Source organism: Stegostoma tigrinum, chromosome 6 (genome assembly GCF_030684315.1).
Source record: "Stegostoma tigrinum isolate sSteTig4 chromosome 6, sSteTig4.hap1, whole genome shotgun sequence".
Classification (NCBI taxonomy): domain Eukaryota; kingdom Metazoa; phylum Chordata; class Chondrichthyes; order Orectolobiformes; family Stegostomatidae; genus Stegostoma; species Stegostoma tigrinum.
In genome coordinates this window covers 72,297,083-72,323,145 of record NC_081359.1, presented here as the reverse complement: position 1 = coordinate 72,323,145, position 26,063 = coordinate 72,297,083, and the positions used below count along the sequence as shown (strand labels likewise).

The 26,063-nt window shown below is 42.2% G+C and overlaps 1 protein-coding gene across 1 annotated transcript in view; it reads right to left on the bottom strand.

Annotated features, from left to right (window-relative positions):
- The window catches only part of mphosph8 (M-phase phosphoprotein 8), a 59,862-nt gene extending 43,590 nt beyond the window's left edge, over positions 1 to 16,272 (bottom strand). The window contains exons 1-2 of the mRNA XM_048533529.2: positions 16,093 to 16,272; positions 6,535 to 6,681 (exon numbers count right to left, since the gene is read on the bottom strand). Coding sequence (XP_048389486.1) covers positions 6,535 to 6,681; positions 16,093 to 16,194 — 249 coding nt within the window. The 5' untranslated portion in view covers positions 16,195 to 16,272. The remainder of the gene's footprint in view (positions 1 to 6,534; positions 6,682 to 16,092) is intronic.
- Between the last annotated feature and the right edge of the window lie 9,791 nt (positions 16,273 to 26,063).

The following is a 26,063-nucleotide window of genomic DNA, read 5'->3' as shown; positions in this document are numbered from 1 at the left end:
ACCCAGCTACAACGAGGACACAGTGATATAGTTTTAAGTTAGAATGGTGAGTAGCTTGGGAAAAGTTGCAGGTTGTAAAGTTCCCATGGATCTGCTGCTCTTTCTAGGAAAGGGTCATAAGTTTAGAAAGTAATGTGTAAAGAGCTCTGGTGAGTTACTGTATATCATTTATAAGACTTAATGCAATGCTGCTGGGTGGGTCAGTGGTGAGGAGCAAGTGAATGACCAAACTGATAGGTGGAGTGCCCATTAAGTGAGCTACATTGTCTTGAATGCCATCAAGGAACTGCACTCACGCAGGCAGGTGGAACTAGTCCTTCACAATTTTCTTAAAATTCACTGCTGGGCAATAGATTTTTTTTTCCATTAAGTATTGCTAACAAAGTTACCAAATAAACAAAAGGCCCATGGTGATGTGGATACTACATTATTATGGATAAAGGATTGGCTGATTGATAGAACGCAGGAACAAGAGAAGCCCCTCAAGCCTTTTTTGCCATTCAATGAGATCTTGGCTGATCTGTGGCTTAACTCCAAATATCTGCCTTTGGTCCATATCCATTAATACTTTTGCCTCTCAAAAATTTAACGTCGATCTCAAATGTAAAATTAATTTATTTCGCATCCTCTGCCATTTATAAGAGATTCCAAACATCTACCACCTTCTCTGTAATGCCTCTTAATATTGCTCCTTGATGGTCCACCCCTAAGTTTTAAGATTAATGTCCCTAGTTCTAGAATCTCTAACCAATGGAAATGGTTTAACTTTATCTATCCTGTCTTTTTCTGTTAATATTTTGCAGACTTCCATCAGATGACCCTTAACCTTCTAAATTCTAGAGAAAACAGAACATATTTGCTTAATTTCTCCTCATGACTTAACTTCTTAAGTCCAGATATCATTCCTATAAACGTATATGCCATACTCCCTCCATGGCCAATATATCCTTTGTAAGGTAAGGTGCCAAGATCTGCTCACAGTATTCCAGATAGGGTCTAACCAGGGTTCTGTATAAGGCAGCATAACTTCGGGATCTTTATACTCCAGTCTTCTAGATCGTTCCATCAGCTTTCTTGTATATAGAGAATTGGGATAAAGGCTAGGATGGCAGCCTGGAACCAGTGCCATGCCACAGGGTCAATGCTGGGGCCAGAATTATTTACAATATATTTTAACTGCTTGAACGACAGTACATTCACTATCACAAAGTTTCCAGATGTCAAAAATAGGTTGAGAGATAAGTAGCGAGGATGCTCAGTCTACAGGTACACACACATGTTCAGAAAGTGGGCAAAAGTTTGGCAGAAGGAATACAATGCTGGAAAGTGAGAGGTTATGCATTTTGGAACGAAGAACACAAGATCCAAAAATGATTTATTGGAGAAAGACTCCATAAAGTGATTCCTTTAAGAAGATTCTAAGAAGTTAGCATCTAAGTTCAGAAGTTAACAGAGAAGACAAATAGGCTGCTGGACTTTATTTCGAAGGGAATTGAGTATAATAGGGACATTTTGCTAACAACTATACAAAGCACTATTTAGACCACATCTTGAATAGAGTGAACAATTTTGCCCCCTCATCCAAGGGGAGATTTACTGCATTGAAGACAGTCCAGAGAAGATTCACTAGGTCAATTCCTGGAATGGAGGGATTTTATAAAGGTTGATTGAGAAGGTTCGGCTTACGCTCATTGGAGTTGTGAAGTGTGAGAGGCAACCTTAATGAAAGATACAAGATTCTTAGGGGACTTGACAAAGTGGATGCAAAAAGATTCCTCTTCAGGCATAGCCTAGAACAAGAGAACATACTCTCAGAGTTTGTGGTTGCCCACTTATGATAGAAATTAGGATTTTCTTTTCCTTTCAGCTCAGTCAATCTATGAAATTCCTTACCATAAGGAGGGCTACCAAGGATGCATCATTAACTATATTCAAGGCTGCAGCAGAGGTTTTTGATCAATTAGGGAACCGAGGGTATAGCGATAAAGCAAGAAAAATTAAGAATTATCAAATCAGACAATATCTCATTGAATGAGAGTAGACACCAAGGACTGAATAATCTATTTCGGCTCCTGCATCTTACGATTAAAACCTCAATGGCTCTCAAGGAGTTTTAAACTGCACAGCCAATATTCTGGCTGTTTGCACCTGACACCTTCACCATTTTAAGTTTATATTTAGGTCTGATGTGGTAGCTTATTAATTTTGTAACAAATAATAAAATTCTGCTTTCAGAGAAACTGGTAATTAGCTTTATAATTCTGATAGCACACTTTATTGAAGTGTGGTAGCTGAACGATGAAAAGAAAAGCATTATTTGCAACTAACCAAGAGGAAAAGTTTAAAAAGATGACACAAAAGGAAGAATTCCTTCTCTTAGAAGATGGCTCACCTGCGGAATTATTTTTTCAGAGTGCAGGTGCACCTGGGTCACTGTATAGATTCAAAGTCAAATTAGACAGGTTCCCAACGACATGGGAGTTAAGCATAATGAGGGACAGGTGGGAAACAAACCCATCATCTTAACTGAATGTCTGAGTGCGGGTACAGTGGGCTGAACAGCTCACTTCGGCAATTCTTGCTCCTATTTCTTAGAATCTGGATAAGGCTGCAGCATCCAGTAGGTCCTTGCTTTCAAAGTGTGACATATCACCGAAATCTGATCAACACACTGTCAGGATAGTCAGCGATAGCATCCAAGTTTTGCATGTTAAACAAAGTCACATGCAAGTTAGTACCAGGGCACCCTAAAAGATCCCATGATTATTCAGGATTGACAGTAGAGTTCCTATGTCAGGAATCTGCAAACAGTGAAAGATGAGTGGCAGTAGTTGGATATCGGAGGTGCCTCTGGACAACAACAATGAGTGTACAAGCTTTTTCCAAATTAGAAATAGTGCCCTAAAACTAGGCTGTCCCACATTCTCCCGATTGGAAACCATGCCAAGCTAGTTTGCTACCTTTGCAGTCGAAGGAAAAAAATGCTTTCTAACTTGCAAGCTGGAATGCAAGAACACTTATGGGCAAGCTCAAGAGTGAACACATAGAAGAACTGCAACCAAACCACATGAGCTTTCATGGACCCAAACTGACATGACTGCCCCCAGTCACAATGGGAAAATTGCAAGTGAAAGAAAGTGTTGAGAATACATGTACAAAATGGAAAGGAAATGCTAACAGCAACTCTCTTGCCAGAGTGGATTTCACGATTGTCGTGACTCATTTGGGAACAGTGTGCCAATAAGTAAGCCCCACTATTCCACAAGCTGTAATTAAACCACCAAGATGATCAATCTGTTTGAGACAGAATTTATTCACATCAGGTTCTTTTACAGGACAGTATTTATTGTAGACAAACTTATTCCTTAACAACTCTCACTAGTTTAGTGTGCATCTTAAGCGGTCTCTCTTTAAAACCTCAAAACACAGATTCATGCATAACTAAGACAAAGGACTGACATAGATCATGTGGACTGGAAAATATAGACAGGAAAAGAACGTCTGTAGATTAAAGTTTCAAAAGGTGGAGAGTTACTTCTCACTTCTTATGTTTTTTTTTTAACTAAAGTCTCAGCTTATTTGTCTTTTTCACAGTCAGGTCCTTTTGGTTTGAAGGCTGTCATTAGGGAGCTTTTACTCAACCAATATGTAGTGCCATGCTTTCTCGAAGTATCCAGCTCATTGTTACTTTTTGGGGCAATCATGTGTTGCCAAAGCGTACAATCCCACTTGATCTTCAAGTTGTAAAAATCTTGTCTGCTCCATTTACCAATTCAGCACCAATTTCTAGTTTATTGGTAAAAAGGAATAAAAGTTGGTCTTTACACCATTCAGAATCAGATCGTGTACTTTGGCAGAACACTCCCAAGCATTCAAAATTAAAGACAACTTATTTTACACACAGCACAGTCATAAGCAACATGCCAGCATCACCAAGGCTATGTCCCAATCCTTGGCCCCAAAGGTGTAGAGACTGTTCTATTTTGACCTTGAACTTTGATTCCCATCCCAAAAAGAAAAATCCATTGTTGACCATGATTCTAATAACTGATGCAGACCCATTGGGAAAAACAGGGTGTGAAAAGTCAAAGCACATGGAGCCTTCCTGATGACAATGGCACTCAGCGTGGCCCCATTATAACAGACATGTTGCTCCTTGAGAAAAACTAATAAAACGATGTATGGAAGTATCCTAGATCTAAAGCGTTGGCATCTCAAAGATGATATCTTGCCCTAAATAGAACAAAAGCTAAAGAATCGTGGATGTGTAAATCAAAAACAAAAATAGAAATTGCTGGAAAATCTCAGCAGATCTCGCAGCATCTGTGGAGAGAAATCAGAATTAGTGTTTCGGGTCAAGTGACCTTCCTCAGAACTGATGATGGCTAGGAAAACGTCCATTTATATGCAGAAGATTGGGGGGAGTAAATGACAGGGGCAGATAGAGCACAAGGAGACAGAAGAACAGGTGAATAGACAAAGGAGTGAATAACGACCCAGCTAGAAGGGTGAATAGCTATTAATTGGGCCTGTTAGTTGATAATGCTGGATTGTGTGCAAAAACACACCACGTGATAACAAGGCCTAATGAGTGGGGGTTGGAGTAAGGGCATGGGAGAGCTCAAGCCCCATAGCTGTTGAACTCTATTGAGTCTAGAAGTCTGCAGGATCCCCAAACAGAAAATGGCATTCTCTTCTTCCAGCTTGCATTAAGCTTTGCTGGAGCGCTTCAGCAAGCCTGAGACAGATATTGGCCAGGGAACAGGATGGTGTGTTGAAGTGACAGGCAACTGGAAGCTCAGGGTCTATTTTGTGGACAGAATGTAGGTGTTCTGCAAAGCAATCACCCAGTCAACACCTCATTTCCCCAATGTAGACAAGACCACATTGTGAGCAACGAATGCAGTAGACTAAATTGTGTGAAATGCTGGTAAAGCATTACTGTTGGTCTAACCCATCTCCACCACCTTGACCCTCAATGCCTCTCATCACTCCAGCATCCAAATTCACAAGATCATTAGCCCCTTTATCTATCCAACTGTTATTCTCTCTCTTTGGGCTCAATCCCCACCAACTGCTTACTCCTTATCCCTCCACCTGGCCCCATCTTCTGCACATAAACAGACACTTTCCTAGCTCCAATCAAACCTGAGAAAGGGTCACTTGACCAGAAACAGTAACACTGCTTTCTCTCCATAGATACCGCAAAACCTGCTGAGATTTTCCAGCAATTTCTGCGTTTGATATCTTGTCTTGGTCATGGAAATAACAAATGCCAGTGTCATATAATTCATGTGGAGGATTGTTGCATCCTGGACATCCCTTAGACTTGCTCCAAAGAACACTCACCTCAATGTGTTCAGAGATGCTATCACACACTTCTGGAGCAGGTGAGACTTGAACCCAGAGTCTCTCAGCCCAGGGGTAGGGACACTACCACTGCACCACAAGAGGGCCCCTAACAAGCTATGGTCAGGGTCAATGAGCCCCGGTGAAGTGTCCACTTTCAGTCTCATTAATTGCTCCAATACTATTTATTCTTAAGTGATACTAACTGTATTCAGTTCCACACTCACTGGACCTTAGATCAAAATTATTTGAGGAAGACTTCTCATGTCCTCCTCTGTGAAGACAGGCAAAGTCCTTAATTAGCTTTGTCATTTCTTCATTTTCTACTATAAATTCACCTGCCTTTGTCTGTAATAGAAACACATTTGACTTTAGTAATCTTTCTTCTTACATTGTAAAAGCTGTCCCTATCTGTTTTTCTTTTCCCTGGAATCTTACATTCATATCCTCTAGTCTCTCATCAGTTTCTTAGCCCTCCTTTGCTGAATTCTAAAATTTTCCCCAATCTTCAGGCTCATCACCAGGGTCAACCTCACCCCCCTCATACCTTCTTAATTGCCCTTAAGATTTAAGGCTAGTTTCAGAATGAACAACACCTTTTTCCAAACATAACGGAAAATTGTACCATACAATGACCATTGAAGGTTCTTTGGCAAAATTAATAATTCGGCCCTTCTGACTGCATAACACTGGATCTAAAATAGACTGTATCCTATTCGGTTCGTCTACAATTTTCTGGAGTAACATAGCTCTAACACATTCCAGAACTTCTTCCTGACAAAAGTTTAAAGGATTATAGAAAATGTAGGGATCAATGTAAAATTTTAGGTGCACAAAAGGAAGCATAAAAAACATGTAGATTCAAAGAAAATCTAGGTATTTTATAATTGTAAAAAAAACCAAGAGAATAATCCAAAATAGCATCAAGTAAATTAGAGGTCAAAGGAAAAACTGTCTGCGGCAGTGAAAGATAAGGACATGATTCTCAAAATTGATATTTTCCACGTGATTCCATGGAGGATGGGAGAATGCATATTCCACTAGAATAGAAACAAGAACTATGGATTATTAACACATTTAGCAGGAAGCTAGATAGTTACTTACTCAAGGACAAAAGGAATAGATAGGATGGCAATGCAGTCAGATGAAGCTGAGTGCAAGAAGGTAGAACGGCTTAAGTCTTACCCGATTTTCATTTACAGGTGATTTTTCTGTCAGTTTTCGTTTAAACACTTGCAACACTTCTGTGCAGTCCTCCAGGTGAGCCTCTGGTTCCCAAGTATCATCTTCAGAAGAATAGCCTTTCCAATGAACTCTGTACAAGACTTGACCCTGTTAAAGAAAAGACATGTTTATGCAAGAAAAGTCAAACCAGAGACTGCCAAACAGTAAATACAGAAAATATTCAATAGTATCAAATTATACCAACCTAAAACAAATCTTTATATAAAAGCTAATCAACTGAAATCATAAGTCTAGGATTCTAAGATTTTTAATTACTAAATTTTATAAAATGCATTACATAAATGCACAAATCAAAATGTTAGAAGCACACACAAGATACATTTTGTATGGGAGGAGACCAAATGGTCTATTTCTAGACAATCCTACATCTGCTTGCAATTCATAGAACTACAGAATCCCTACAGTGCGGAAAAAGGCCATTTGACCGACTCCGTCTGCGCTGACGCTCCAAATGGGTATCCCACCAAAGCCCAGCACCCCACCCTATCCTGTACCTCCACATTTACATTGGCTAGCCAACTTAGCCTGCACACTACAGGACAATTTAGCATGGCCAATCCACATAACCTGCACATTTTTGGACTATGAGAGGAAATCACAGCACCTAGAAGAAACTCATGCAGACACCGGGAGAATGTGCAAACTCCGCACAGACAGCTGTGTGAAGATCAAACCCGGGTCCCTAGTGTTGAGGCAGCAGTGCTAATCACTGAGTCAGATGCCACCCATCCAAGTTCAACAAAACCTGTAAATTGAAGACAACAAGGAATTTGCATCAGGTCTCCTTTATTTGTAGCTTCCTTGTTTTCAAAATGAAACTAGTGTACACAATATACTTGTTAAATTACATATCCCAAGATCAGCTTTCATCATCTGCATTAATTCTTTGTCCATCTCTACCTCAAACCCTCATATGGGATTTAAGTAATTTGAGCTGGAATTTCACCTAAAATTTCTATTAATCATGTTTCCCACTTTTTTGGGAATGAGGGAAAGATATTCCAGCCTTGAGGTCTGCTACATCGTGTACACAAATGTGCAGACTGCCAACATTAATAATCAGAAATGCAAATACAAACAAACAAAGATGCTAAAAAAGCACAAATGGTGGTGATGTGGCATTCTCTCCCATTACCCTCCTCCTCATTTAGTTCTTCAACTTTACAGGTTACTGGCTTCTGTGCTCTCACAATTCTAGGTTGCACCTTGCTCAGCAGAAAAATGTTGGTAGTTGCAACGCACCGTGAGCAAACTCGTGCTTTGAACATTAATGTCTCCAGTCGTTAGCTCCTTTACTGCATGACAAACCTACATTAAAAACAACTCCCGAATGTCAACAGTCACGATTTCCAGCAATCCAACATCCACACTTCACAATCTACTATCTTGTAATATCAACAGCTGATGTCACAGTGAGAGACAGGGATGCACTGCAGTGGGAAATCTCAACTCAAGTCACTGCTATGTAAACAAGTTCTTGTTTAAAATGTAGTTGTTGTATATCAATTTCTTCAATCTGATGTCCTCTTTTTTGGGCTGCATATACCACGTAAGTAACACTGCCATTTGATTACAGAAAATATTCATGAGTACCAGTCAGTTCAGCAGCAAAACCAGAAATTGCTGGTAAAATTCAGCAGGTCTGGCAGCATCTGTGGAAAACACAATTAATGTTTCAGGTCAAGTGACCCTGCTTCAGAGTTCAGTTTTGTTTGAGGAACGCAATTCTTCAATAAACATTTCATTTGAAATATTGGTTCATGATCCATTTAATCCATAAAAATGAAACAAAGTGTCTCCCAGAAACACAGAATCCCCAAAGTGTGGAAGCAAGCCATGGAGTCCACACCAACCCTCCAAACAGCAGTACATCCAGACCATGTAAACCTGCATTCCCCATGGCCAATCAACCCAACCTACATATTCCTGGACACTATGGATAATTTAGCATGGTCAATCCACATAACCTACACATCTTTGCTCTGTGGGAGGAAACTGGAGCACCCAGAAGAAACCCTCCCAGAGACAGAAGAACATGCAACCTCCACACAGTTGTTCGAATGTGGAATCAAACCAGGATCCCTAGCGCTGTAAGGCAGCAGCGCTAAGCACTGACCACCGTGCCATCCCATCTTCTGCTATGAAAATGCAGTAATAAAACTGCCATTACTCAGAATGCCTCTCTTCAGTTACCACCTTGCAAGTTACCTGTGTCCGGTGCTCTGAATTATAAAATAACCCAACACATCCCATTTCTGAATTTAGGTCCAGACCCGAAACGTCAGCCTTCCTACTCCTCTGATGCTGCCTGGCCTGCTGCGCTCGTCCAGCTGTCAAACTTGTTATCCAATGCATGAAAGTTGTCCATAATTCAAAATTATTTGAAAGTGGCAGTAGTTTCAAGATTCAGGTTTTATCTAGAATACGCAAGTTAATAACTGCCCATCTCAAATAGGTGTCACTGTACACTTTAGTAAAGTTTTACTAATCTTCAGGAATGGTAATTCTTAATCACAACCTTGTATACCCATGGTAAATAGTCACCTCAACCTGAAACCCCAAGGAAATCAACTACGACAAAATGTACATAAAAAGACAGAATGAATAAGAAAATAAAGGTAACAAAATAAATAAAATGCAAGAAAGCCTAAGAATATGAAAACAAGAAAATATGCAAAATCTAAAATGAAGGAAGAAATTACAAAAACAATAGGTTTCTGGATGCAGTGATAATGGGAACTGCAGATGCTGGCGAATCCAAGACAATAAAGTGTGAAGCTGGATGAACACAGCAGGCCCAGCAGCATCTCAGGAGCACAAAAGCTGACGTTTCGGGCCTAGACCCTTCATCAGAGAGGGGGATGGGGTGAGGGGTCTGGAATAAATTGGGAGAGAGGGGGAGGTGGACCGAAGCTGGACAGAAAAGAAGATAGGTGGAGAGCAGAGTATAGGTGGGGAGGGGATAGGTCAGTCCAGGGAAGACAGACAGGTCAAGGAGGTGGGATGAGTTAGTAGGTAGGAGATGGAGGTGCGGCTTGGGGTGGGAGGAAGAACAGGTTAGGGAGGCAGAGACAGGTTGGACTGGTTTTGGGATGCAGTGGGTGGAGGGGAAGAGCTGGGCTGGTTGTGTGGTGCAGTGGGGGGAGGGGACGAACTGAGCTGGTTTTGGGATGCGGTGGGGGAAGGGAGATCCCTATTCCCAATTCCTCCGCCTCCGCAGCATCTGCTCCCACGATGAGGCATTCCACTCCCGCACATCCCAGATGTCCAAGTTCTTCAAGGACCGCAACTTCCCCCCCACAGTGGTCGAGAACGCCCTTGACCGCGTCTCCCGCAACACATCCCTCACACCCTGTCCCCGCCACAACCACCCCAAGAGGATCCCCCTCGTTCTCACACACCACCCCACCAACCTCCGGATACAACGCTCATCCTCTGACACTTCCGCCATCTACAATCCGAACCCACCACCCAAGACATTTTTCCATCTCCACCCTTGTCTGCTTTCTGGAGAGACCACTCTCTCCGTGACTCCCTTGTTCACTCCACACTGCCCTCCAACCCCACCACACCCGGCACCTTCCCCTGCAACCGCAGGAAATGCTACACTTGCCCCCACACCACCTCCCTCACCCCTATCCCAGGCCCCAAGATGACTTTCCACATTAAGCAGAGGTTCACCTGCACATCTGCCAATGTGGTATACTGCATCCACTGTAGCCGGTGTGGCTTCCTCTACAGTGGGGAAACCAAGCGGAGGCTTGGGGACCGCTTTGCAGAACACCTCCGCTCGGTTTGCAATAAACAACTCCCCCTCCCATTCTTTAGATGACATGTCCATCATGGGCCTCCTGCAGTGCCACAATGTTGCCACCCGAAGGTTGCAGGAACGGCAACTCATATTCCGCTTGGGAACCCTGCAGCCCAATGGTATCAATGTGGACTTCACAAGCTTCAAAATCTCCCCTTCCCCCAACGCATCCCAAAACCAGCCCAGTTCGTCCGCTCCCCCCACTGCACCACACAACCAGCCCAGCTCTTCCCCTCCACCCACTGCATCCCAAAACCGGCCCAGCCTGTGTCTGCCTCCCCAAACTGTTCTTCCTCTCACCCATCCCTTCCTCCCACCTCAAGCCGCACCTCCATCTCCTACCTACTAACCTCATCCCACCTCCTTGACCTGTCCGTCTTCCCTGGACTGACCTATCCCCTCCCTACCTCCCCACCTACCTTCTTTTCTCTCCATCTTCGGTCCACCTCCCCCTCTCTCCCTATTTATTCCAGAACCCTCACCCCATCCCCCTCTCTGATGAAGGGTCTAGGCCCGAAATGTCAGCTTTTGTGCTCCTGAGATACTGCTTGGCCTGCTGTGTTCATCCAGCTTCACACTTTATTATCGAGGTTTCTGGATGCTACATTTTGTGGAAAATTAAACTGCATGGATACTGTCCCTGAAAAGTGTCATTCAGAATTATTTATACCCTTGTAATGGGAACCGATTAAAATGGAGAAGAGGTCCAATATCTGCAGTTGATGAATGGCGAAGGTCAGAAATCTGTTAGATCATTCACACAATGGTTCAGAAAGATTTAATTCTGTGCTGTGTACTCGCACCAACGTCATGCTCCAGAACATTCCACTGCAGTTCACTCCTCTACAGCAATAACACTTTCTAACCAATTAAGTATTTCTGAAGTGTGGCCATCACTTTAAAAAATATGGCAATCACCTTATTCACAAGGTTTCGAAAACAACTATGAAATAACCAAAATTATCCTTATTTGTGAAATTAATCAAGGCACAAATATTGAAAAGGATACAGAGGCGAGTTTCCTTGGTCTTCAAAATATTGACATGAATCACAAATCTAGATGGAAAAAACTGCCTGTATAAAAGGTACAACTCCTAGCCAGTCCACAATGTTGAATTTTACAGCATTATATGGATATCTTGAGAATTTCAAGTTATACTTGCAATGTGCCAGAATTAAACTACAATCTGCTCAAATTTGCGTTTCTGAAAGTTATTCGATTTGATGCGAACAACCCATGAAGGTTTTCATACTGTTTTGGGCAAACACTTCAGGAACAACAGATCTCAACATGTTGTACAACTAATTTCTCAGCATGTTTGCTACACTAAGAACAGTAATGTGTACTACTGATTACTTCTTTCTATAGAAAAAAAAGAGGCATACTAAGGAGAAACTTGGGGCTAATCTGTGACGTGCAGAAAAACTATCTCATCTGTAACATACTACCATACAGGAGATTCACTCATTAGAAGGATTAGGGCAATTACTTGTCACATTCCAAAATGACAACATCCTTACAAGATACACGCAGGCACAAATAATGTGATCTGTCATTTAAAGTCCACTTAAGAAATAAATTTGATACATAAGATAACTTTTGACAAAAGCAAGATTGTCAAAAAAACCACAACAATAAAATAACTGGAATTTAAAAAAAAGCTTTTACTATGGAGAAAGAAATGAAAGCCAGAGAATTCGTGGAAATAACTAAGATGTTTTGAAAACAGTTTATATTACAGAATAGGAAGTGCTGGGGGTCTTAGAAAACAATGGTGGATAAACCTCCAGGACTTGATTGTGTAGATCCCAGGACATTATGGGAAATTAGGAAGGAAATTGCAGGGCCCCTAGCAGAAATATTCATATTATCGTTGATGTGCTGGAAAACTGGAAGGTGACTAATGCTGTGCCTTTATTTAAGAAAAGCTGTTTGGAAAAGCCTCGGAACTATAGGCATGCAAGTCTGACATCTGTGATGGGTAAGTTGATGCAGAGCATTCAGAAAGATAGGATTTAACATGCATCTGAAGAGGCAAGGAATGATTAAAGATAGTCAGCATGGTTTTGTACAAGATAAATTGTGTTTCTCGAAATTCATTGAATTTTTTGAGAAAGTAACCAAAGAGATTGAGGAGGACAGAGCAGTAGATTACTGTTTACTTGGGTATTAGTAAAGCCTTTGATAAGGTTCCACGCGGTAGACTAATTAGTAAAGTTAGATCACGTGGAATTCAGGGTGCGTTTGCTATTTGGAAACAAAATTGACTTAATGGTAGGAGACAGTGGATGATGGCTTTTTGGACTGGAACCACCGGTGTTTCACAGGCATCAGTACTGGGTCCACTTTTGTTTGTCTTTTATATAAATGATTTGGACGAGAATATAGAAGGCATGGTTAATAAGTTTGTGGATTACAGCAAAATTGGTGCTATAGTGAAAAGTAAAGAAGCTTATCTAAGATTACAGAAGATCTTGATCAATTAGGTCAGTGGGCTGAACACTGGCAGATGGCATCTAAATAGTGGCATTGCCTTTTGGTAAAAGAAACAAGGGCCAGACTTGTTTAACATCAGGGCCATGGGGAGTGTCACAGGACAGAGAGAACAAGGGATTCAGATACATAATTCTTTTAAATTTGCATTACAGGTAGATAGGGCAATTAACATGGCATTTAACACACTTGCCTTCATAGCTCCTATGCTCCATCGTATGAGCAAAGACATCATGTTTAGCTTGTACAGGCCAATGGTGAGGTCTCTTCTGGAGTACAGTGCCCAGTTCTGGTCTCTCTGTTATAGGGAAGGGTATTGTTAAATTGGAGCGTGTTTTAGAAAGCATTTACCAGGATGTGGCTGCGAATGGAGGGTTTGAGTTATAAAGGAGAGGCTGGATAGGCTGGGACTTCTTTCACTAAAGCATAAGAGGTCAAGGGTGACCTCAGAGATTGATAAAAATCACAAGGGGCATACATAAGGCGAACAGTAAAGGTATTTTCCCTCAGGTGCTGGCGTTCAAAACTAGCAGTCATATTTTTAAGGCAAGAGGACAAAGATTTAAAAAGGACATGAGAAACAACTTTTTTTAAAAAACAAAGTGGTTGGTGTGTGAAATGAACCGCTAGAGGAAGTGGCACGGCAGGTACAGTTGCAATGTTTAAATGACATTTGGATAAGTACATGAATAGGGAAGGATTGGAGGTATATGGGCCAAGCACAGGCAGGTGGGACTAGTTTACTTTGGGAACATGGTCTGTGTGGCCTGGGAGTTGGACCAAAGGATCTATATCCATATTGTATGAATGTATGATACTGGGGGGAAAAAAAACGAATTACTAACAAGAACAAACCTCTCCAAAAGCATATCCAATCTTTACTCAGATATGCTTTTCTTAACTACATCTACAGAAAAGTAGTTTGGGTGCAGTTACAAGCCAATTCTTGCACAACCCCACCTTTCAAAATTATTCCCAAGAAAAAGCAAAGCTTTAATTGACAAGCATTAATTGGTTTACCATAAATCATTTACTGTAGCTTAGAAAAAGCACAAATCTGCTGTATCAAAACTGATTCTTATTTGATCTAACTCCTTTTCCCCTCAATTGTATACTCCTACTGTGTCTTCTCACATTGATGAATTTAAAAACTGTTTGATCCATTTTCCCTAATTTGGATCAAACATCAGTCCCAAAAAGTACATGCCAACTTGTTACCAGGTACAGTTGAGAAGGTACAGAAAGGAAACAGAAATACCGGACTCTAGACAGAAATGTACTATATAAAGATCACTTGGATATAGTACAATAAGTTCCTTGTTGATACCCAAAAGGCATTAAGGTTGAATTTCAACAGGTCTCAAAAGATGGAATAAAAGACGACTTTTCATTCCCACATGTAGGATTCTGTCCTTATTGAATTTGTAAATTTCCATCTCACTGAAGAGAGTTCCCAATCTCCTGTTCAACATATTGTGCTCAAACTTATTTTAAAGCTCTGTTTAAAAACAAAAGAATCAAACCTAATAATTAGTCAAGACTAGGTTAGTGTCATGCATCGAAAACAATACCAATTGAAAAGAATTTTTTTTAAATTTAGTAACAAATCACAAACAGCATATTCCTGAATATACATCTAATCTACGTGCCCTACAGGAAACCTGTTTCATGCCGCTTCCTGGTCTTTTTCTCCCGTCTCCAAAAAGGAGCATAAATAAACAAGAGAAGTTTAGACACTATTTGCACAAGAGCACATGGACACAATTTACCCACTACATTGCTCAACTGCACTCCTCCTGAAATAAAAAGTGAAGCTGCACCTGGTAGCAGCCAGAAATAATAAGAACTGCCGACGCTGGAGTCAGAGATAACATTGTTTAGACCAGGAAGAACACAGCAGGTCAGGCAGCATCAGACAAGCAAGAAAGTTGACACTTTGGGTTGGGACCCTTTTCTGAAGAAGGGTCCGACCCAAAACGTCAATTTTTCTGCTCCTCTGATGCTGCCTGGCCTGATGTGTTCCTGATAGCAGCCATGCATGTTTTAGTCAAAGCAACATCCAGCAGATGGAGTACTAGACTAAGTAAACAAAAACAGTGAAGTTATTAAACACTGAACATTCCAATTTGGTGACTTAGTTTTTAAATATTTCCTTACCATCACAGAAAAATATTGCCCATCATTTTGAACAAATATTTCTCATTAAATACAGAGTAAACATTTTGCACCATGTAAAAACATGCACTAGATTTCCAATCAAAAACTAAATAAAACCAGACAAAAAAAATTAAAAGGAGTTTTAATAAACAATTATTATAATTTATTTAAAACGTTAATGTTTAAGTACTAAATAGCGTATTCGTTTTGCATTTCTGTCAAATCTATTTAGTCAGTATCTAAGGATGATGCTCCCCCAAACAACCAAAGGCTGGCAGAAATTGAAGTTTCCCCAGATGCTGGTAGTAACCATGATTGGCGATGGACATCAACTCCTTTATGCAGAATCACGGGGTAAACAGGACGGGGTGGAGGAAGGGGCGATGATGCGAGGAGAGGAAAAATGGGGTAGTACAGAAGGAAGGATGATCGCCAATGAGTCGAGCACAAGATGAGGGGGACAGGCAAAATGTCACAGAAATTCTCTCTCACGAATTCACACTTTTTAAAAAAAATCCCCATCCTAAAATCTATTTTTTCAATATGACGTTTTTTTTAAAAAAATGAATGCTGCAATTTCGCGGTGCCCAACATTTCATCTAACTAATGCAAGTTTTAGCTGTTAACTGTCCGAAATGCATGGCCCGAAAACGGTCACGTAGAAACGTTGACTGTGTAAAACAGGAGATTACTTCTAAAATTGCCCAGCTAACTTATGCCACTACCGTAGAACTAATCTTCACGTTTTGTTGATTACACTAACGCCTACTTGTCACCAATCTCGCTTGGAACTTTTGGTTAAAACGGGGGTCGAATATTAATGAGGCATAACGGTACGTAGAGGTAGCCTTCTGCCACAATGTTTCCTCCAGTTGCAGGTTTAAGTGATACACTGCATCGACGGCTCTGGGCAGGTGGAGACAGCCGAGCCACAGGCCCCGCTTCACCAACACGTAACGCTTGACTCCATCTTCAATAAAACATAATCCAATCTGAAACGCTTTCCCCTCCCCACAGTCCAGCCTCTTTCACGCACCTCAGAAACCTTCATGTCCACTATCCTCTCCACCTCATACACATCTTCCTCCGTTTCGCTTTCTTGATCCGACTTGTCCACAGCCTCCGTCACCGCCGCCATGATAAGCAACGAGCCGCCGCCGAGTTTTGGGTGAAAAAAACTGTGCAAGGAGCGAACGGTAGGGGAAGGGCATCGAGGACGATGACAACGGCGACAAAAGCCAATCAAAGGTATGAATCGCCTTGATTGACAACGCTGCCTTTAGCCAAATGGAAACGGCGACAGCCAATGACCATCTCTGCCCGTCAATGGGGAACCGCCTCTCAAGGCCAGCCCCAGCGGGTCTCCGTGATGGCAACAGACCGAATCCAGTCGAATCAGACATTTTGTTACAATTTAACAGCCTTCGCACCTAATTTAACCAATTTAAAAATTCATCTGAAAAGAGTAAGAATTGTAGCCGCGTCAACAGCAACAGCTCATATTGGTATTGGCGCTTTAATTCACTGTAAAAACATCTCGATCTTTCATAAGGCTTGTTTACTCCCGCGTACACCCCATTGTATTTAAATATTGCTTTCTGCATTGGATTTAATGGAAATCACATTGTAGTGGGTGCGGCAGAGCAAGAGTTATTAAAATTATCAAGCAAGTGAGTGTAAATGGCTGAGTTTATGGGCCTAGTGAATCTTGATCGATGGCCTGTGAGGAGTGACAGCGCCATGATGGGCCCCTCTTCCTCAGGAATGCAGCCCCCCGCTGGGAACTGAGAAAGGATGGGCTTAGTGTTAGTTTACGCTGAAGAGGTTCATGCGTTCGTGATGGCTTTTAAATCCTCAGAGTCGCTAATATAAGATCACGATTGCGATCTCCCAACCCCCGACACTGATGTCTCATTGCGTGAGGCCATTCGGCATATCGTGTCACTGTCGTGTCTGCAAGAGCTAATCACATTCTCACTCCCTTGCTTGTCCCCGCAGCAATTGCAGTTTTTTTTGCTCCAGAAAATTTATTTTGAAGGTCTTGATCGAATCTGCCTCCACGACTCCCAGGCAGTGGACGTTGTACGTTGTAGTGGCAAAGTTACACCATGCTTATTTTGGCATTCACCTAAAATTGGTGTCTTCTGGTTCAGGCTCTTTGTGCCAAAGACATTCGTTTCTCCTTGTCCACTCTGTACAGATCCCTCATAATTTTGAATACTTCTAATACATCGCTAAACTTTCTCTTAAAGAACTATCCCAGCCCCTCTATCTGAATTGTATTTTGTCCACCCATAAAGACAGTACAGTTTGCTAATTTTCATGCGTACCACGTCAAATATATTAGTGTTATGAATGCTATCTCTGATTTTATCAAATATTAAAGCAAATTAATTGAACACCATTTTCCCTTCCCTTGATTAAAATAAATTTGACCAATTGACTATTAATTTTGTCCCAAATTATCTTTTGTAAAACAACTCCAAGGTTGTTGACTGGCCCACATTGCTGGGCTTAAACTGACTGGCCGATAGCACACGGTTTCAAACTTCTTTTTAACAGAAGTGTAACGTTTGCAATTCTCTAGTACTCTTGTATTCAGAGTACATTTTCAGGCACTGCAGTATTCACTATGATGTTACAAACTCAAAAGACAATCTGAAATGATAAACCTAGTAATTCATTAATAATTTGGTCAAAAAGCTTTGTAAATTGTCCATTGAAGACAATATCAACCAAATCCAAGATAAAGCAACTGACACCATTTTTGCTTATCTTAAACATAAACTCAAACCATTACTGATGCACAGTGGCAACAGCATTTCCCAGATAAAAGATACAGTACATCAACTTGTCAAAGCTTCATTGATGACATCTTCCAAAACCACAATATCCACCACCTAGAAGAACAAAGACAGCCAACATGAGAGAACACCACCTGCAAGTTCTTCTTTAATTCTCGCACCATTCCAAGTTGGATGTTAGCTGTCATTGGGTCACAATCTTGGAAGCCCCTTCCTATACAAGGTCTGTAGTGGCTCAGGAAGATGGCAGCTCAAGATAATTAGAAACAAAAATGGAAGTTGTTGGAAAAGCTCAGCAGTTCTGGCAGCATCTGTGAAGAGAAATTAGTTATCGTTTCGGGTCTAGTGACCCTCTGGTTTCTCTTCTGTCTTTGTTTCTGATTTATAGCATCCACAGTTCTTTTGGTTTTTATCAAGATGATTAAAAAATTCTGACCTTGCCAGCAGTGCCCATATCCCATGAACAAAAACGTTTTCTTGCTTATTCCTCATTAAGTAATGATATTTCGTGAGCCAGATTTTCACATTTTCTTAACATGTTGTCAGACTTAACTCCTAAGAAATCCACATTGGTAGTTTCCGTTTGTCAAAAGACAGCTAATAAAGTATTGTTGAACATAGTCACTGTTGTAACACAGAAAACATGGTCATCAAATTGCACAAAGCAAGCTCACACAAACAAGTGTTTATGACCAGATTTATTTTGTGATTTTGAGGAATTGTAAGGATGTGGCCTCAATTTTCTAGATAACATCCTTTATTGAAGTCAAATTCACAAACAAGTAAAAAAAAGCCCTAAAACAGAGGATCATATATTTACAGGAAAGGTATCAAAGCACAAATTGTTGATTGAGAAGTGGTCTGTGGTTATGAAGTAAGATTAATGTTAACAAACATTTTTTTGGATTTGTATACATAAACTTGCCCAAAACAATGCACCACTTGTATGACTGACACCAAATACAATGGGCTGAATCCTACCAGAAATCAGTCGTCAGTTTTGTCAAGTTTCAGTGAGAGTTTCTCTCTGCAAGGCCTAGCAAGTTTCTCAAGCAATTGTCCCAAGCTTACCTCATTAACTAAATACCATGTCCCAATGACTGACATTTTATCCGATGTTAGCTGGATTCTCCCACTCGCCATGGCGAAGGTATTCACCACTGCCAGGATATCCTGGGATCCCTGATGCCAGTACCCTATTTGATGCATTCTGGAGTTGCCCTCCACTGCCAACATAGTGACACAGCAGCCACAATCCAACATCTTTGACATCATATAGTTGGCATGGCTAGCACTTCCCTGCTGATGCAACTGTATATTCCATTCCCAATTGTGGTTTTAGTTCCAAGCCACACAGCTTACCCATCTGCGCAAACATTTTCTCTCACAACCTTCAACGGTGCTGCTGCTGTATTCCCAATGTCCACTGTAGCCCAGCATCTTATTGTTTAATGTGGGACCATCACGTACAATGAACAGTTAAAAGCATTCACTAACAAAAAGAGTGAACAGAAAATAAATAATCAGAAGCTGCATCTGAGATAACAAGGTGTAGAGCTGGATGAACACAGAAAGTACAGAAATATTGTGCTTGCATGTTGATCGAGCTGTGTTGCTGAATTCTACTGCTCAGGGTCTTGTCATGAGGAAACGAGATGAAGCAGTATGATCTGACACAAATGGCTTTTTTTAATTATTCACTTGTGGGATGTGGGTGTTTCTTGCTGGCGTTCATTTATTGCCCTTGAGAAGGTGGTGGTGGAAGGTGGTGAGCTGCCTTCTTGAACCGTCATTGTCCAAGTGCTGTAGATTGGTCCCTTTGGGAGGGAATTCCAGGACTTTGACCTAGCCACAGAGAAGGAACAGTGATATATTTTTGAGTCAGGATGGTCAGTAGCTTGGACGGAAACTTGCAGATGATGGTGTTCCCATGGAAGGTACTGTCTGAAGACCTTTGGTAAGTTGATAACAGCCTTAACACTTCTGTGGATAGGCAATTGAGAGATCCCCAGCCAAACATACAAAAATTCAATACAACTGTCATAACAGCCATCAGGTTAGGATAGCTGCTGATCTCTTCAGGATACAGGTCACTCTAGCAGTTGGCATAATTCTGTGACAGTATCATGGGACATCACAACTCAGTGCCAACATTGTGCCTCACTCATTCAGAGGAAATAACATCAAGGGAGATAGACCCTGGATCTCCCGTATCTACTGCACATCCTGAGGGAACCTTCAGCTGTGACTTTTCATGTGCAGGCTTCTCAGCATTGCTGCAAGTTACTGCTGGTCCTAGGCTTGCTGGTTTCTCTTCTTTCTTTGCATCTTTGCTGCAAATAACACTTCCTGTGGCTGAATCCATCAATCATGTTTGTAATGAACCCATGTGCAGAGCACCAGGAACGGAACAGTACCCTAGTTATGTCAAAGGCACTGGAGGATCTGTTATCCCAAGCACCTTAGGGATTAGTAGGAGGTTCTTATTTGATCCCAGGTGGGCACTGCACCTCATCAGAGGAAGCCAGCCCCAAACATACTGCACACAGATTAAGCTTTTAGTGTTGAGTTGATTAATTTATCGGCTGCTATGCCCTCAATGACCTTGCCTGTCCTCAAAGGATAACATTTGCGTGCACAATCTTGTGTGTTAAAAATTGGCTACAGTGATGCTTTCTTGTTAATAAAATGTTTTAAAAACACGAGACAGGTCAGCTGGAACAGGACAGGGAGCAAGGAATGCCTGTTGGATTGAATTACATCTATTTCAATGCAAGAGGGCTGACAGGTAAGGCGATGAATTCAGGGCATGGACAGGTACGTGGGACTGGGATATTGTAGCCGTTACAGAAACATGGCTAAGGGACAGACAGGACTGGCAGTTTAATCTGCCAGGGTACAGGTGCTTTAGGCAGGACAGAGGTGGAGGAAAGAGGGGAGGGAGAGTTGCATTTTTTATTAAGGTGAGTAACACAGCAGTAGTCAGAGATGAAATAACTGAGGAATCATTCAGTGAGGCTTTGTGGCTGGAGCTAAGAACTAAGAAGGGGATGGTGATGTTATTGGTGTGATATTACAGGCATCCAAATAGTCAATGGAAATTAGAGAAACAAATATGCAGGGAGACTGGGGAGACTTGCAGGAGCAATAGGGTTGTCATTGTGGGAGATTTTAATTTTCCTAATATAGACCAGGACTGCCATAGTGTTAGGTACTTAGGTGGGATGGAATTTGTTAAATGTGTTCAGGAAAATTTTCTCAAGCAGTATATAGAGGGCCCTACTTGGGAAGGTGCAAAACTTGACCTACTCTTGGGAAATAGGGCAAGACAGGTGACCGAGCTGACAGTGGGGGAGCACTTTGGGACCAGTGACCATAGTTCTATTGATTTTAAAATAGGTGTGGAGAAGGACAAAACTGGTCCCCAGGTTAAAGTTCCAAACAAGGGCAAGGTGAATTTTGATGGAATTAGACAGGAGCTTGCAGGGGTTGAGTGAAGTAGTATGTTTGCAGGCGAAGAGACCCCTAGCAAGTTTAAGCCCTTTAAAAATGTGATAGCTAGAGTTCAAGGTCTTTACGTTCCTGTGAGAGTGAAGGGCAAGGTTGGCAAGAGTAGGGAACCTTGGATGACAATAGATATTGAGGCTTTGACCAGAAAAAAGAAGCAGGAATGGCTCAGGTACAGGCAGCTAGGATCAAGGGAATCCCTGGACGTATACAGGGGATACAGGAGTTTCCTGAAGGAAATCAGGAGAGTGAAAAGGGGGCACAAGATAGTTTTGGTTGAGAAGATTAGGGTAAATCCAAAGAGATTCTTTAAGTATATTAAAGGAAAAAGAATACCTAGAAAGAGAACAGGACCCCTCCAGGACCAAAGTAGACATGTATGTGTGGAACCACAGGAGATGGTTGAGGTCCTCAATGAATATTTCTCCTCTGTGTTTACCATGGAGAAAGACATGAAGATTTGGGAACTTGAGGAAGTTAGTGGCAATATCTTGGGACAGTCCATATCACACTAGAGGAGGTGTTGGAAGTATTAGAATGTATGAAGGTGGATAAATTTCCTGGTCCTGACCAAATATATCCAAGAACTCTACAAGAGGCTGGAGAAAAATTGTGGGGCCCCTGGCTGATGTATTTGCATCATTGTTAGCCACAGATGAGGTCCCAAAAGACTGGAGGGTAGCAAATGTAGAGCCCTTATTCAAGAAGGGCCACAAAGAATAACTGGCAATTATAGATGAGTCTATAAGTCTAACATCTGTGGCAGGTAAGTTATTTGATAAGATTAGATATACATGCATTTGGAAAGACACAGTTTGATTAGGAGTAGTCAGCTGGCTTCTCGTATGGGAGATCATGCCTCACAAATTTGTTAGAGTTCTTTGATGAAGTGACCAGGAAGGTTGATGAGGGCAGGGGGGCAGGTGTAGTCTGTATTGATTTCAGTAAGGCCTTTGATAAGGCTCCACATGGTAGGCTGCTCTGGAAGGTAAGATCGCATGGAATCCAGGGAGACCTGGCAAATTGGATACATAATTGGCTTGATGGGAGGCAGCAGACAGTAATAGTGGAAGGATGCTTGTTGACTATGACTATTGGTGGCCTCAGGGAGTCGGTGTTGGGCCCATTACTGTTTGTTTTCTATATCAATGATTTTGATGAGAATGTACAAGGCATGAGGAGCAAGTTTGTGGATGATGCTAAATAAGTGGTATCATGGACAATGAGGAAGGTTATCAGAAATTGCAGCAGGATCTTGATCAGCTGGGGAAGTGGGCCAGGAAATGACAAATGGAATTTAATACCGATAAGTGTGAGGTGTTGCATTTTGGAAAGGTAGGAGTTTCATAGTGAATGGTAGGGCCTGGAGGAGTGTAGTGGAACAAAGGAACTTCGGAGGTCAAGTGCACGGTTCTCTGGAAGTGGCGTCACAGGTAGACAGGGCCGTGAAGAAGGCTTTTGGCACATTGACCTTCATCAGTCAGGGCATTGAGTATTGAAGTTGGGAAGTTATGTTGTAGTTGTACAGGACATTGGTAAGGCCACACTTAGAGTACCATGTTCAGTTTTGGTTACCTTGCTGTAGGATGGATATTATTAAACTGGAAACAGTTTGAAGCTTGCTCCTGTACTTAATGAATTTCTGAAGCTGAAACCCAAGGCTACTAAAGCCAATTGAAGTAACTAAATCGCTAAATAAAAACCAAAATAACTGCAGATGCTGGAAATCAGAAATGTCTGGCAACACCTGTGAAGAGAAATCAGCATTAACGGTTTGGGCCTGGTGACTGCTTCCTCAGAACTGGTGGTAGCTAGCAAAATGTCAGCTTATATGCAGAAGATAGGGTCGGGTTAAGGGGAAAGGAGGAAATGATATTTGGGGATAGAGACCAAAGAGAGAGAGAACGGTTGGACAGACAAAGGAGTGGATAACGATCTGGCTAGGAGAGTAAATAGTTGTTAATGGAGACTGTTAGTAGCTAACTATAGGTAGTGTGTAATTTGCGACTGTGAGATAACAAGGCCTGGTATATGAGCTTGGGGTCTAGAACATGGGAGAGTTCAGGCCCTAAAACTATTGAACTCAATATTGAGTCTGAAGGGCTGCAGGATCCCCAAGCGGAAGATGAGGTGTTGTTCTTCCAGCTTGCACTGAGCTTTGCTGGAACAATGCAGCATTCCAGAGATAGAGATGATGGCGAGGGAGCAGGGTGGTGTGTTAAACTGGTAGGCAACTGGAAGCTCAGGGTCTTTTTTGTGAGCTTAATGTAGATGTTCTACAAACGGATCAACCAATCAACACTTCATTTCCCTTGTGTAGAGAAGACCACATTGTGAGCAGAGCCTGTAGTGGACTAGATTGTGCGAAGTGCAAGTAAAGTGCTGCTTAACCTGGAAGTGGACCAGGGTGTCCCAGAGGGAATGGTCCCTGCAAACGACGGACAAGGGAGGCAAGGAAAGTATGTTTCGGGTGATGGCGTCTCATTGGAGGTGGCAGAAGTGGTCGCTGCGGGTCTTCAGGATGTAGATGCTAGTGGGATGGTAGGTAAGAACTGTTGCTCTGTTGTGGGAGGGAAGAGAGGGGGTGAGGGCAGAAATGCAGTAGATGGGTCAGACCCAGTTGATAGCCCTGTCAAAAACAGTGCTGAGGAATCTTTGGTTGAGGAAGAAGGTGTACATTTCAGAGGATCCCTTGTGGAAGTTGGCCTCATCGGAACATATGTGATAGAGATGGAAGAACTGGGAGAATGGAATGGAGTCTTTACAGGGTGTGAGGATGCATAGTCCAGGTAGCTGTGGGAGTTGGTGGGTTTTTAATGGATATTAGTGGCAGTTTATCCCCAGAAATGGAAAAAGAGATGTCGAAGAAGGGAAGGGAGGAGTCGGAGATAGAGCAGATGAAAGTGATGGTGAGGTAAACATTGGATGACCACCTTCTTCCTCAATCGAGGATTCCCCAGCACTGTTTTTGACAGGGCTCTCAACTGGCTCTGACCCATTTCCTGCATTTCTGCCCTCACCCAATCTCTTCCCTCCCACAACAGCACAACAGTAGAAATGGAAACAAAATCAAATAACTTTTTCAATTCCGAATGAGAGAGGAAAGCAGCACCGATGATATCATCAATATATCAGAGAAAGAGTTGTGGTTTGGTTCCATGACACCACAAAGAGACAGGCATATTTGGGGCGGCACAGTGGCTCAGTGGTTAGCACTGCAGCCTCACAGCACCAGGGACCCGGGTTCGATTCCAGCCTCGGGCAACTGTCTGTGCGGAATTTGCACATTCTCTCCGTGTCTGCATGGGTTTCTTCCAGGTGCTCCGATTTCCTCCCACAGTCCAAAGATATGCAGGCTAGGTGGATCGGCCATGCTAAATTGCCCATAGTGTTCAGGGGTGTGTGGGTCTGGGTGGGATGCTTCAAGGGGCAGTGTGGACTTGTTGGGCCAAAGGCCCCTTTTCCCACACTGTAGGGAATCTAGTCTAATCATATCTAGGGCCCATGCTTGTGCCCATGATCACCACGCTGACCTGAAGAAAATGAGAGGAGTTAAAAGAGAAGTTGTTCAGAGTTAGGTCAAGCTCAGCCAAATAGAGGAAGGGAGAGATGAGTGTAATGGTTCAGGCCATTGCTCCAGGAAGAAGCGGAGAGTTCTGAGACCTCTCTGGTGACAGATGGACGTGTAAAGGGATGGCATGTCCATGGTAAAAAGGAGGCATCTGGAGCATACAAACTGGAAATTCTGAAACTGGCGTAAAGCATCAGAGGGAATCACGGATGTAAATGGGCAGTGACTGGACCAGGGGAGAAAATACTGAGCCAAGGTAGGAACAGATGAGTTCAGTGGGACAGGAACAGGCTGAAACAATGGGTCTGCCTGGATTCTCCTGTTTGTGGATTTTCAGAAGGAGGTAGAAGCAAGCTGTGCGGGGCTAGGGGACTATCAGCTTGGAGGCAGTTGGTGGGGGAGTGATTATCAGATGAAATGAGGCCAGTGACCATAGTTGATACAATGGCCTGATGTTCCATGGTGGGGAGATAGGAGGAGGAATCGGAGAGCTGGTGCTCAACCTTTGCAATATTGTGGTAGTACATCAGACTACAACAGCACCAACCTTATCTGCAGGCTTAATAACAAGGGTTGGATCCAAGCGCACAGAGGAAGTCAGTTCAGTGGGAGACAGGTCAGGTTGGGTGAGGAGGGCAGAGTAATTGAAGTGAACAATGTCAAGTCAACAGTTCTCAATGAACACATCGATCGCAGGTTAAACGTCAGTGGGAGGTCTCCAGACAGAAAGAGAGTGGGAGCTGGGCAAACGGGTCTGTAGGATGAGGAGATGACAGGAGGTGAGGTCGGGGGACGGAATGGAGTCAAAGGGAAGGGGTTGGGGTGAAGGTCCAGAGGGCAAAATTAGATTAAATTATACTAAACTAAACTAATTGCTGTCCCAATCAGCTCCCTTGAGGATCCAATTTTAGCATTTTTACTCCATACTACTTTTTAAAGGCACACTAAAAATAGTCAAAACAATTTCAATAGAAAACAACAAACACCCATGATAAAAGAAAGTTAAAAGAATTTTCCATTCATCCATGAGATATGATTATCACCAGCAAGGCCAATATTTGTTGGCCATTGCCCATGAGAAAATACTGGAAATCCTCAAATTAGTCAACATTGGTAGAGAACAGG